General features: G+C 42.3%; 1 protein-coding gene across 1 annotated transcript in view; it reads left to right on the top strand.

Moving 5' to 3' along the window:
• The window catches only part of ABCC1 (ATP binding cassette subfamily C member 1 (ABCC1 blood group)), a 303,768-nt gene that overhangs the window by 209,405 nt on the left and 79,599 nt on the right, over positions 1-14,764 (top strand). Inside the window, 2 exon segments of the mRNA XM_068244766.1 lie at positions 2,265-2,291; positions 13,411-13,489. Coding sequence (XP_068100867.1) covers positions 2,265-2,291; positions 13,411-13,489 — 106 coding nt within the window.

Below are 14,764 nucleotides of genomic sequence, written 5' to 3'. Positions count from 1 at the left end.
GATGGGTAGAGTGTGGGGGTATACAAAGCACAAATTGGTTTAAAGAGGCGCCCTGGTGGGTGATAAAAGCGTTTAAAAACGGTTTAAAATCGATAAAGAAATGAGGTAGCTTACCTCAATGACTAAAAATCTCTATGGTACAAAAGAATTTATTAGTGATAGCACAGGCAACGCATTTCGCGGGTCTGAGCCTGCTTCCTCAAGCCAATAACAGTGCCAAACTAAATGAAAAGTCCAGCGTAGGGAGCCTCTATTTTCAAACATTTCTGAAAATAGCTTGTACTAATTCTTCCATTATGATAATATAGAAGATGGAGGACAGGATTCCTCGCTATCACATCCCATTAGTAATTCTTATTGGGGTTGGTTAAGGTGTCGTAGCATTGAAGAATTTGGTGTGTGTATGTGTATATATATATATATATATATATATATATATATATACATACACACACACACACACACACACACACACACACACACACACACACACACACACACACACACACATACATATTTACATACATATTTACACCTTAAGCCATTTACAACAACGGGCCCTAGGCCTTCGCCCCTACACCCCTCACAACCCCCCTCCTGCTGCATCGGTCGCAGGTCAGCTTGCATGGTCGCGACGCATACCCGCGTGCATACGCCCGCTGTCTACCCTGACCTCTTGTACTGTCCGACGTCCGCCTGCGTGCCATGCATGCCTGCTTTCCAGAACGCACAGACAAAGGGACAGAGGCGGGCACAGGGACACGGACAGGGGATTTATTATAGTATGTGTATTATGTATATATCAGATATTTTGCCGTACGAGACGCTACGGAATATAAGGCATGCCTAGGTCTTAGAGGGCAAAAGCCAGGTGAAAAAAAATGTATAAACTAAACCTGGTGCATCACATATTTCAGGACCTCCCCTCACATGGTGTCCTCCTGTATCCACATGTCTCCCCCAGGTGTCGTCCCCATCGGGGATTCCCTGCCTGTGCGTCAGCTGGTTGCCATCGCCCCCCCTCTTGTCTCTCCTCACTCTGGGTCGTCCCCCCATGTGAGCAGTGGCAGTGGCTTACCTCCTCCATCATGCCCGTGACGATTGAAGACCTCTGGCTTCTCCGTGCGGCTTCCTCTAGTGCCGGCTTCTGACACGTCATCAATGACGTCATTAGAAGCCGGCACTAGAGGAAGCTAATCGCCGCTGACATAATGGAGGAGGTAAGCCGCTGCCACTGCTCACATGGGGGACGACACGGAGTGAGGAGAGACAAGAGAGGGGAGATGGCAACCAGCTGGCACACAGGCAGGGAATCCCCGATATATAATTATATTTTACAATTGGATAAGGTCTAGTTGGTTCAGCAAATTTGACAGGAATTGCCAACTGACCTTATGAAAAGCATTGTCTGTGATGGCTAATTTTATGAGCAGGGAAACTCTCTATAAGCATTGCTTTTTAAATTTAATTTTTAGAGTGTTCTCTCTGACCTTGTATCATTTTACAAACTCTTTTATTTTCTTTCTCAAAGAAGGTGGGGCTTTTTGCAGTCCAGTTGCAAGAATGTTCCTTTACAGTTTAGTGTATAATTTAGTTCAGTTAGTTTAAAGAGAAACTCCAACCAAGAATTGAACTTTATCCCAATCAGTAGCTGATGCCCCCTTTTACATGAGCAGTATTTTGCTTTTCACAAACAGACCATCAGGGGGCGCTGTATGACTGATTTTGTGCTGAAACCCCTCCCACAAGAAGCTCTGGGACTGCGGTACTTTTGGCAGTTTGTTACAATGTAACAAGGTTCACAGACAGGAATTGACTGTTTACAGCTGTCTCTAACAGCCAAAACAGCTAGCAGCAGCTACATAACCTGCCCACAGTAAAAATGTCACCATGTAATAAATGTCGGAATGTAAATCGGGGAGAGGAAAGATTTTACAATGAGCAAACACTGACTAAATCATTTATACATAATTATTGTAAAAATGAAGCACTTTTTTTATTACATTATTTTCACTGGAGTTATTCTTTAAACAATCTTTAGTCACTAGTCACCAGCATTAGCAGAAGGTCACCTATGTAGGTCTAGGTGTGACCAGGTACAGCAGTCATTCCGTCTAAAGCCATATGCATGTTGTTATAGTGGTTACACAAAATTTAAATTAAATATATACTGTAAATGTATTTGGTTTGGTCTTCAGAGACCAAAAAAAAACGAGTTCTTTCTAACAATGCTTTATTTTCACCTTTTGCTGTCCTGTATGAAGAGCGCACTGAGGTTGAAGAGGAGGAAGGTTTGTTTTAGAGCATGTTGGTGTTTGTTCTGTGCATGTGTATTGCATCTTAAGTACAACTTTGGAGAATTGATATGAGTGTTTGCAATCGAGTTTCAAAAAGACCTTGTTCTGGGTATGTATCCTGAGGCCTCAGTTTCCTCAAACGTGGGTCTTTTCTTCTTAAAGAGACTCCTGAAGCGAGTCTAAATTTACATTTTTATATCACTATAGATAGTGCTAAACTGCCGCATCCCCGCTGCAAAACGAGGGGTTTATACCCCCCAAATCACCTCTGCAAAATCCACAACTTTCTTGGTTGTGGATTTTGCTGCCCATGGAGGCAGAGCTTTCAGCTGCAGCTCTGCCTCCATGCGTGTCAATCTGCCCGCGGATCTTTGCCTCTCACCGCCCCTCTCTGTGAAGGAAGATTAAGAGGGGCGGGGGAGAGGCGGCGATCAGCGGGGATTGACATGAAAAAGGCAGAGCTACAGCCCCATGCTCTGCCTCCCCAGATTTGGCAGAGTGGACTTGGGGGGAGGGGGGGGGGTATAAACCCCTTGTTTTGCCGCGGGGATGTGGCGGTTTAGCACTAGCTATAGTGCTTAACATTCATAAAAGTTAAAAACGTGAATTTAGACTCGCTTCAGAGTCTCTTTAAGAGGACGTAAAGCTCTCTTGTGTTACTGTGTGCTTACTTCGTGTGTTGCTGGGTTATTTATTTTTTAAATTCCTCCTAAGTTTTTCCAAAATGTCAGCAGTGTATGGCATCACTAGTACGCTATGATTTTTGCTAGGATTAAGGAGAACTCCAAACCAAAGAACAATAGTGTTTAAACAAGGATAATACACACCTTAAGCCAGACACATAAGACATGAGTATCTGTGTAATGCATTCCCATTAGCTAGACTGTTAACTAGAGTAAGTTGATTACCTACGTAAGTGGTGGCAGCATGGGGAAAAAGTCATTTTATATTGCATGTTAGTCTGGGACAGGTTTAGATGTTCTGTTTACAATATGGATGCACATGTACACTCACCTAAAAGATTAGGAACACTAGTTATTTCTAGTTCTAATTTCTCATTAATGCTATTATCTAATCAACCAAACACATGACCGTTGCTTCAATGCATTTAGGGGTGTGGTCCTGGTCAAGACAATCTCCTGAACTCCAAACTGAATGTCAGAATGGGAAAGAAAGGTGATTTAACCCTTTCTACTCTAAGTTCTTTCCTAAAGGGAGTTGTTTCTGCTCAGTTTTTTTATTTTATTTTTTATTTTATTTTACAGAAATGCACTCTTCCTCTTACGCTCTCTCCCATTTTAACATGGAGCATAACATAGTAACATGGTATATCTTATTTGAAAGAACACATTATAACGTTTAATTTAATTCCTTTTTTGAACATTTTGGCATCTTCTATTTGCTGGTAGCAGAGAAGAAAGCCAAGGTATGGTATATTTTACAGCAATTTCCTGGGTGTAATCCTGGCTTGCGTGAGCAAGTTTCGCAATAATAGGTGGTTTTATTCCTGCCACCCGGTGTCTTCATGTCACTACACACGATGCAATCTTTGGTATTTCAATTGGGAATTAGGGCAATTAAATGCTGGCTACTATTTAGACTCTCCTCCACGTCCATTGCATAGGATGCCATTGCTCCTCTATGCAACTTTGCAAGAAATCTGCAATGGAATCTGCAAGAAGGCATCAGCAAGGAATCAGTAAGGAATAAGCAAGGAAAATGCAAGGAAAATTCAATGCATTGGTCACTTGGGGATGAGGGATGCTCGGGAAAATTCCGCGGAATTATGAATTCCGTGATTCCGGCCGGAATTGGCTTAATTCCGATTCCGGTAGTGCAACCGGAATTCCGGTTATACAACATAGCACAAGGTTATATATACAATCGGGGTATAAAATGCGGCTTACAGAGACCCGGCAAAACAATTAAGAGTTAGTCCATGAGAAGGGTGTAATTGCTGGGGTAGTAAAATTAAGAAGGACACACTAAGAGAGGGGGGAGGCCCTGCCAAGGCTTACAAACTAAAGGGTGGGGAACACGTAAGGTAGAACTGTGCAAAGGGTGATTGACAGAGAGATTGAGAGGAGGAGGAGGATTTTTAAATTTTCCCGACGGAATTCCGTATAGGTCGGAATTCCGCGGAACAGCTCCGGAATACCGTCGGAATGAAACGGTAGCGGAATTTCAGTATGACGGAATGCGGAATTGTCCCGGAAACGGAAATGGGCTCTTCCGACCATGCCTGCTCCCTGGTAGCACTGATCGCGCACTTCCGGTTTGGGCCAGGGGGTACCACCTGTGTGGGCATGTACTCTTACATGCCCACTATACAAGGGGAGAGAGATCGAACTTTGCCTCCCCCCGCAGATGTGCCTGCAAACCGCCGCTGAAATTATGTGCAACGGGAAAGTGGAAAGGGTTAAGCAATTTTGAGCGTGGCATGGTGCCAGATGGGCCGGTCTAAGTATTTCACAGTCTGCTCAGTTACTGGGATTTTCACGCACAACCATTTCTAGGGATTAAAAATAATGGTGTGAAAAGGGAAAAACATCCAGTATGCGGCAGTCCTGCGGGCGAAAATGCCTTATTAATGCTAGAGCTCAGAGGAGAATGTGCGGACTGATTCAAGCTGATAGAAGAGCAACGTTGACTGAAATGACTCGTTTCAACCGAGGTATGCAGCAAAGCATTTGTGAAGCCACAACACGCACAACCTTGAGGCGGCTGGGCTACAACAGCCGAAGACCCCACCGGATACTACTCATCTCCACTACAAATAGGAAAAAGAGACTACATCAAAGAATAGAGCCAATGCGGTGGTGCACATCCAGCTAAAATTCACTTTTTATTTCTTCCATTAAAAGTAGTAACAGCCACAAGACATTATCTTCCAACAAAAAGGAAAAAGAGAGACTACAGTTTGCACCAGCTCACCAAAATTGGACAGTTGAAGACTGGAAAAATGTTGCCTGAGTGATGAGTCTCGATAGTCATAATTTGGCGTAAACAGAATGAGAACATGGATCCATCATGCCTTGTTACCACTGTGCAGGCTGGTGGTGGTGTCATGGTGTGGGGGATGTTTTCTTGGCACACTTTAGGCCCCTAAGTGCCAATTGGGCATCGTTTAAAGGAGAACTGTAATGAGAAGAATATGGAGGCTTACATATGTATTTCCTTTTAAGCAATACCAGTTGCCTGGCAGCCCTGCTGGTCTATTTGGCTGAAGAAGAACAAGCATGCAGCTAATCTTGTCATATTTGTCAAAATGGTCAGAAAAACCTGATCTGCTGCATGCTTGTTCAGGGTCTATGGCTGAAAGTATTAGAGGCAGAGGATCAGCAGGATAGCCAGGTAACTAGTATTGCTTAACTGGAAATAAATATGGCAGCCTCCATATACCTCTATCTACAGTTCTCCTTTAAATGCCACGGGCTACCTGAGCATTGTTTCTGATCCTCTGATGGCTACTTCCAGCAGGATAATGCACCATGTCACAAAGCTCGAATCATTTCAAATTGGTTTCTTGAACATGACAATGAGTTCACTGTACTAAAATGACCCCCACAGTCACCAGATCTCAACCCAATAGAGCAGCTTTGGGATGTGATGCAACAGGAGCTTTGTGCCCTGGATGTGCATCCCACAAATCTCCATCAACTGCAAGATGCTATCCTATCAATATGGGCCAACATTTCTAAAGAATGCTTTCAGCACCTAGTTGAATCAATGCCACGTAGAATTAAGGCAGTTCTGAAGGCGAAAGGGGGTCAAACGCCGTATTAGTATGGTGTTCCTAATAATCTTTTAGGTGAGTGTATTTTACATTTTAAGACGTTTAGTGATGGTGGTCCTTTAACGTCTGCCTCCAGGCATCTGAGATAAAGCTGCTTATATTAGAAAGGAAGGAGAGATGCAGCAGTGCTGAGCTGGCAGAAAAGTGACGAGTGAGAACAGGGGCATAGCTAGAAATCATGGGGCCCCATAACAAAACTTGTCTTGGGCCCCGCCAGCCGGTGATTCCCCCCAGTGTTAGGTAGCCACAATATAAGTATCTAAAGGTGCTCCCATTACAGTTAGGCAGAGGGGCCCCCGATATAGGTAGCCCTCAAGTATAGGTAGCCAGATGCACAACAGGACCCTTGCACGTGGCCTCTGGTTGCTGGACTTCAGGCATGGCGCTTGCTTCAGCTACCGCCTCTGCTCACTCAACTTTAGTGAACCTATTCAGGTAGTGGTGTGGAATTCGCGTTTCCTGCTGGTTCCCAGATTTCTTACACACTAGTGGTTGTGACCAGATTGCTGTGAGCCGGAAGCAGCGGTGGGTCCCCTCTAGTGCACATGGACCCTATAAACAATATGGGATCCATGCATTTGTTTTTTTTCTGATGTGGAAACAGTCAGTTTTTTTGGCCAGAGGGAAAGGGGCCTAATGCCTGGTACACACCATGCAATTTCCCATCAGATTTTGTGTCAAAACGATATTTTCCGACAAATATGATCTGATTTTTTTTTATCGTTTTTCTGATCGAGTTTGCACAGAAGTAATCGAAAAAAAAAAACATCGGATAAATGATCTACAATCACATTGGACCTTTTGAAAATGATCGGTTTGACAGGAAATTGCATGGTGTGTACCAGGCATAACAGACGCAGGGAAATATCAACTGGCCAATCAAGCTAGAATAATCACTAGATATAAATCACCTAGATAGATAAGATTGCACACGCTTAATGCACTTTGTTTTTGCTAAGAGGACTTGCTGCATTATGAAGCTCTGTTCTCTGCAGAGAAAAGTGCATAGTGCAAGCTATCAGAGGCCAAGGGCCATAAAACAATCAATTAGACCAGGCTCACTCAGAGGTGCAATAGTTAACAATAAATTAAAAAAAACCCAGAAGGAAACCAGCAATGAGGAAACCTAGTGATTAATGCAGCACTGAAGAGGTGACAAACTATCAGAACAGAGGAAACAGTGTGGAGATCAAAGAAACTGCAGCAGTGAAGGGGTGATAGCTGTCACAGAGGGAGGAAGATAACACACAGTGTACAGAGATAAGCTGCCAGATAACTAGTAAGGGAGACAGAGGAAAGCAGTAACAAAAACTTACTGAAGGGGGAAAGACTGACATGAATCAAGCTGCCTGGATCCGCACAGAGCTGTGCAATAGCAGCAGCCACTCCTCCCTGCCTGGAAATATAGATTTAGTGTCTGGCCAGCCAGGGAGGTATTCATATGCCAAAATAGTCCCACTGCACATGCATGTGTTGCACTTAGCTGGGGGAAGGGGGGGAGAGGGGGTGAGATGTGTGCATAAAGCTGCATTGGGGAGGTATGGGGAGAGGAGATATATATTACGCAGCGCTGAACATCTTAGGAACACTGGACATTGTACAACTACACACTGACACACAAACTGACACACACACACTGACACACACACACTGACACACACACACTGACACACACACACTGACACACACACACACTGACACACACACACACTGACACACACACACACACACTGACACACACACACACTGACACACACACACACTGACACACACACACACACACTGACACACACACACACACTGACACACACACACACACTGACACACACACACACACTGACACACACACACACACACTGACACACACACACACACACACTGACACACACACACACACACACACACACACACACACACACACACACACACACACACACACACACACACACACACACACACACACAGACACACACACACACACTGACACACACACACACACACACACACACTGACACACACACACACACACTGACACACACACACACACTGACACACACACACACACACTGACACACACACACACTGACACACACACACACTGACACATATACACACACACACACATACACACACACACAGACACACACACACACAGACACACACTTTAATGTGTGTATAATATAAATTACTGAGAAAAAGTGGCAGAGGGCCCCATGGCAGTTGCTATACCTACTATGGCTATCCCTACGCCACTAAGTGAGAATATCTGATCAATAGAAGTACTAAGAAAGTAAGACTAGTAATGGTAGATATGGGACAAATCTACATCTTATATAGGTGTATTTAAAGTTATTTTATTATTATTATTATTATTATTATTATTATTATTATTATTATTTTAATAGTGGTCCTTTTTAAAGAGGAACTGTAACCAAGGATTAAACTTCATCCCGATCAGTAGCTGTTATACAGACCAAAAGTTTGGACACACCTTCTGATTCAAAGAGTTTTCTTTATTTTCACGACTATGAACATTGTACATTCACACCGAAGGCATCCAAACTATGAATTAACACATGTGGAAGTATAATACATAACCAAAAAGTGTGCAACAACTGAAAATATATCATATTCTAGGTTCTTCAAAGTAGCCACCTTTTGATTTGATTACTGCTTTGCACACTCCTGGTATTCTCTTGATGAGCTTCAAGAGGTAGTCACCTGAAATGGTCTTCCAACAGTCTTGAAGGACGTAGTGGGATGTGGTTGTCAAAAACACCCTCTAGTGAAAAGATACAGGAGACAGTCTTAAAGGAGTTTCCAGAGATGCTTAGCACTTGTTGGCCCTTTTGCCTTCACTCTGCGGTCCAGCTCACCCCAAACCATCTCGATTGGGTTTAGGTCTGGTGACTGTGGAGGCCAGGTCATCTGGCGCAGCACCCTATCACTCTCCTTCCTGGTCAAATAGCCCTTACACAGCCTGGAGGTGTGTTTGGGATCATTGTCCTGTTGAAAAATAAATGATGGTCCAACGAAACGCAAACCGGATGGAATAGCATGCCGCTACAAGATACTGTGGTAGCCATGCTGGTTCAGTATGTTTTCAATTTGGAATAAATCCCCAACAGTGTCACCAGCAAAGCACCCCCCACACCATCACACCTCCTTCTCCATGCTTCACGGTGGGAACCAGGCATGTAGAGACCACCCGTTCACCTTTTCTGCGTCGCACAAAGACACGGTGGTTGGAACCTAAAATCTCAAATTTGGACTCATCAGACCAAAGCACAGATTTCCACTGGTCTAATGTCCATTCCTTGTGTTCTTTAGCCCAAACAAGTCTCTTCTGCTTGATGCCTGTCCTTAGCAGTGGTTTCCTTGCAGATATTCTACCACAAAGGCCTGATTCACACAGTCTCCTCTTTAACAGTTGTTCTAGAGATGTCTGCTGCTAGAACTCTGTGCATTGACCTGGTCTCAAATCTGAGCTGCTGTTAACCTGCAATTTCTGAGGCTGGTGACTTGGATGAACGTATCCTCCGCAGCAGAGGTGACTCTTGGTCTTCCTTTCCTGGGGCGGTCCGCATGTGAGCCAGATTCTTTGTAGCGTTTGAATGTGTCTTCAAGTACAGTCTCAAAAGCAATCAAAATTGTTCCAACTTTTTGGACTGACCTTTATTTCTTAAAGTAATGATGGCCACTCATTTTTCTTTACTTCGCTGCATTTTCTTGCCATAATACAAATTCTAACAGTCTTATCAGTAGGACTATCAGCTGTGTATCCACCTGACTTCTCCACATCGCAACTGATGGTCCCAGCCCCATTTATAAGGCAAGAAATCCCACTTATTAAACCTGACAAGGCACACCTGTGAAGTGAAACCATTTCAGGTGACTGCCTCTTGAAGCTCATCAAGAGAATGCCAAGAGTGTGCAAAGCAGTAATCAAAGCAAAAGGTGGCTACTTGAAGAACCTAAAATATGACCTATTTTCAGTTGTTTCACACTTTTTGGTTATGTACTATACTTCCACATGTGTTAATTCATAGTTTGGATGCCTTCAGTGTGAATCTACAATGTTCATAGTCATGAAAATAAAGAAAACTCTTTGAATGAGGTGTGTCCAAACTTTTGGTCTGTACACACACGCGCACACACACTATATTGGAAATCTTTACCTTTACTTAGACCATCAGGGGGCGCTGTATGGCTGATATTGTGCTGAAACCCCTCCTACAGTGTGATGTCAGCACCTAGATACTGACGTCACACTGTGGGAGCCTTGTTGCATTGTGGGAAAAGTAGCTGTTTCCAACTGCCAAAAAAGCAGCATCTTCTTCCACAGACATCTACCAGCGGTAAAGCTGTCGCTGTATGATACATTTCAGAATGTAAATCAGGGCAATGAAAGATAATGGGAAAATACTGACTAAACCATTTATAAATTGTTGTAAAAGTTAAGCATTTTTTTCATTACATTTTTCACTGCAGTTCCTCTTTAAGACCGCTTTCACACTTTGAGGATTTGGGTTTTTTCTCTGTTTTAGCGTGCATTGATGCTGACATTTGTTAAAGCTAACAGCCCGTGCCTGTGTAAGTCAAAGGGCTTGTTTTTCATCTATTGTGTTTCCCATCTAAAAAAAAAAAAAAAGCTTAGAGTAGCTGTGGTTTTTTTTTTTTTTTTTTCTTTTCCCTACGATTTTTTTTTATCGCAATACATCAGTATTGTCCAAGATGGACGCAAAAAGACATGAATGAACGCAAAAATTGTCAGGAAATGCGTGCTTAGAATGTTTACAGTTCATAGTGTGAAACAGGCAGAAGTGTGTTGAGTCAGAAAAAGCTTATCAGTCATAGGTGGTGTCTTTTTCAGAGCAATTTGTGCCAATGTTCAGTAGAATAACAGATTATTATTGATTTTATAAAGCACCAACGTATTCTGTGGCGTTGTACAAAGTAAGAAATGAACATGGGTTGCATAATAATACAAACCATGATGTACACCAATATACAAAATACATAATTGGTGACATAATAAAAAAAAAGATAGAAAATACAAGATTACAGAATTGGTAATGACAGTGATAAAAGTAACATGAAAAAAATGTATAATGGTTTCCAGGACACAAGGGTGAGAGAGCCCTGCCCATGTGAGCTTACAAAGTATAGATCTGGTTTAATATGAGGTGCTGTATCATCAGTTTCTTGGACTCCGTTGCCATCTGCTGGTTTAAAGTGTAATTGAGTACATTGTATAGATATATACAGAGTATCCAGATGGCTCATGGTGACCCAAAACCACTAGAATATTATGAGGGGCTTAAATGGACCAAAAAAGCCCTCTTGGTATAAAACTATTCTAAATTCAAATGTAGCACACCTGAATTTTGTTCACCTGGGATGTCTGTAAGCAGGGAATGGTCCTGGCCACAGGAGGCAGCTGGGACAGGGCATGTGCCCAGCCGAGTCATAGACTTTTTTTAATTTGGGTTAGGGCAGCACAACAGATGGGACCATGAGGACACATAGGGGCCTCAAATAATGAATATTGGTAGCTGGATAAAGCCACAGGTAAGTAGAAATCAACCCCCTTCCCCCTTGTGCTTTAACAGAAGGTATTTCCAGTTAGCTTGATATGACCAAGAAGAATCTTCCAAGATGCATCCATTGGTGAATATGCAAAGTGTACCTAAACAGTAGACACACATGCAGAACTGCAAGGCGTGCCTATGGCCTATTAATTTTGCAGAACCATATTAATTCAACATGCATACATTGGTTTCAGAGTGCGCTGTGCTGCAGATCCCATTCATTACAATGAATGGGATCTGCGCTGCGATTCACAAAAATGCGTGCAGCACGCGATAGCGCAATCGCGCTGCCACGCAGCGCATATGATGGGAACGGTAGAAGGGCTGTCTATACCCTTCTACCGTTCTTGCGTGTCGCACACTATACGCGCTGCCAAAATGCGCACGGCAGCGCGTATAGTCTGAACGAGGCCTTAGTGTGAGATGCTGTCAGATACAGTATCTTGCTGTAGCCTTCAGAGATGGACCACTGCTTAAATGTGGATCTACTTACCTGGGGCTTCCTCCAGCCCCTTGAAGTCTCTGTGTCCCTCGCCAATATGGCAGCCTCAATATACCTCTAATTTTTGTTGTCCTTTAAGAACACTATTGAGTGCCCATGGGTATAAAAGACAGGTCACACCAACAGCTGTTTTACAGAGACAACAGAGTTGTCAATTTCTGCCTAAATAAGCCTACTATAATTTTTAAGCTTGGATTAATGTCATCCAGTAGAATATTAAATCAGTATGGTGTAGCATTGGTTGTGTTGGGGGGGGGGGGGGGGGGGGGGCACTCACAAAAGGCCTTGGTATTCAAAGCCCTAGATCGCCCTAATTTTTTTTTATTGTTTAAGTTGAATAGTTGAATAGGGTATTATTTATTTAGATAGCACTGTTTTTGTTACTAAGTGGTCTTCATGTATAAAATATACAGTACTTTACTTTTTTTTTTTTTACATTTTCTTTGTTACACATTTGAGTATTGAATAAACTGTTAGGCCTGGTGCACACCAAAAAACGCTAGCAGATCCGCAAAATGCTAGCAGATTTTGAAACGCTTTTTCTTCTTTTTCTGTAGCGTTTCAGCTAGCATTTTGCGGTTTTATGAAGCGTTTTTGGTGTAGTAGATTTCATGTATTGTTACAGTAAAGCTGTTACTGAACAGCTACTGTAACAAAAAACACCTGGCAAACCGCTCTGAAGTGCCGTTTTTCAGAGCGGTTTGCGTTTTTCCTATACTTAACAATGAGGCAGAAACGCATCCGCAATCCAGAATCTGCAGCAGCCCGGGAGTATGCGTTTCTGCAAAACGCCTCCCGCTCTGGTGTGCACCAGCCCATTGAAATACATTACCCTAGCGGATCCGCACCCGCAAGCGGATCGCAAACCGCAGCGGAAACGCTCTGGTGTGCACTAGGCCTTATAGTTAAAAGCATGTTTCACTATGTATAGAACACATTACTCAATTTACATACAAAAATTTAACTTACAAACCACTTCCCTGCATTGAACCTGTTTGTAATTCGGGGACCACCTGTACACTAAAAATAGTCACCCAAATTGAATAGCGAAATCATTGGCATACTTCATACTTGCCCATGTCTTTATGCTATAGTATGGTGCTGGTTGCATAAATGGATCATCAAAGCAGTAAATAATCTGCAGGAATGTGTGTGTGTGTGTGTGTGTGTGTGATCTCTTCGTTGCCGGATTAGTTTTAATTACAAGAGATTTTTTTCCCTCAGATGTTCCAAGCCCTACAGAAGAAAAACACATGGAAAATGGAGTACTGGTCAGTGAAAAGAGCGAGAAATTTCTTCCCCGGTGAGTGTAAAATAACGGATTCTCCAATCTATACATGAGCGCTGATGCTGGTTTACATGGCAAACCGTATAATGCAGCTTACTTTTTAACAATCCTAATCTTTACTTTTTTATTTTTAAGATTTTTTTTTTGTCATTTTCAAGAGTTATAAACCAAAACAAGTTAGTAGATCTGAAAGTACATGCAGCAATTGTTAATTATTTGATATATAATCATTTTAACATCAAGAAATCAGAGCATACCTCAAGTTATTTTGAAGGTAGGAAAAAGTCTTTATAACCTTCCATGGCGTAAACTGCCTTTTTATATAAAAGATATAAATGGTAAAAACTTATCAATTACTCAGACTGGTAAACCTGAGTATAATGGTATAACAGTACCACTGCCATGGGAGGCCCTCTCATTTTTGTCTGTCTAATATATGTAGCTTGATTTATACTTTCTCTACCAGTGGTAACAGCTACTGTGTCCTGCAGACCTACAGTATGTTATCTTTGCCTAATAGTTAACGGTTTTTGATGAGCAGAAACATTTAAAGAGGAACTCCAGTGAAAATAATGTAATAAAAAAAGTGCTTCATTTTTACAATAATTATGTATAAATGATTTAGTCAGTGTTTGCTCATTGTAAAATCTTTCCTCTCCCAGATTCACATTCTGACATTTATTACATGGTGACATTGTTACTGTGGGCAGGTTATCTAGCTGTTTCTAGCTATTCTGGCTGTTACAGACAGCTGTAAACAGCCATTTCCTGTCTGTGAACATTGTTACATTGTGGCAGTTTGCCAGGAGTACCGCGGTATTCAGAGCTTCTTGTGGGAGGGGTTTCAGCACAAAATCAGTCACACAGCGCCCCCTGATGGTCTGTTTGTGAAAATCATTCTATTTCTCATGTAAAAGGGGGTATCAGCTACTGATTGGGATAAAGTTCAATTCTTGGTTGGAGTTTCTCTTTAAGTGTGACAAACATGCAAAAGAATAAGATATCAGGAAGGGGGCAAATAGTTTTTCACACCACTGTATATATTAGTAGAATCTTTACTTTTTATTCAAGTAGGCCAAACAACTAACCTGACACTGTTGTATTAAATTGACCTGATGGAGGCATACGGAGGCTGCCATATTTCTATTTTTTTAGCATTGTAAGTTGCCTAATACTTTAATACTGCTTTACACATTAAATCTCTAGGTTTTTTTTAACAAAGGGATATGACCTGTAATTTTACAGAATGAGATCAGCATAGGCATAATAGTAAAGTGCTGTTTTCAGTTG

Source organism: Hyperolius riggenbachi, chromosome 7, assembly GCF_040937935.1.
Source record: "Hyperolius riggenbachi isolate aHypRig1 chromosome 7, aHypRig1.pri, whole genome shotgun sequence".
Lineage (NCBI taxonomy): Eukaryota > Metazoa > Chordata > Amphibia > Anura > Hyperoliidae > Hyperolius > Hyperolius riggenbachi.
Note: the sequence above shows the minus strand (reverse complement) of the source record. Positions and strands in the feature narration are given on the sequence as shown.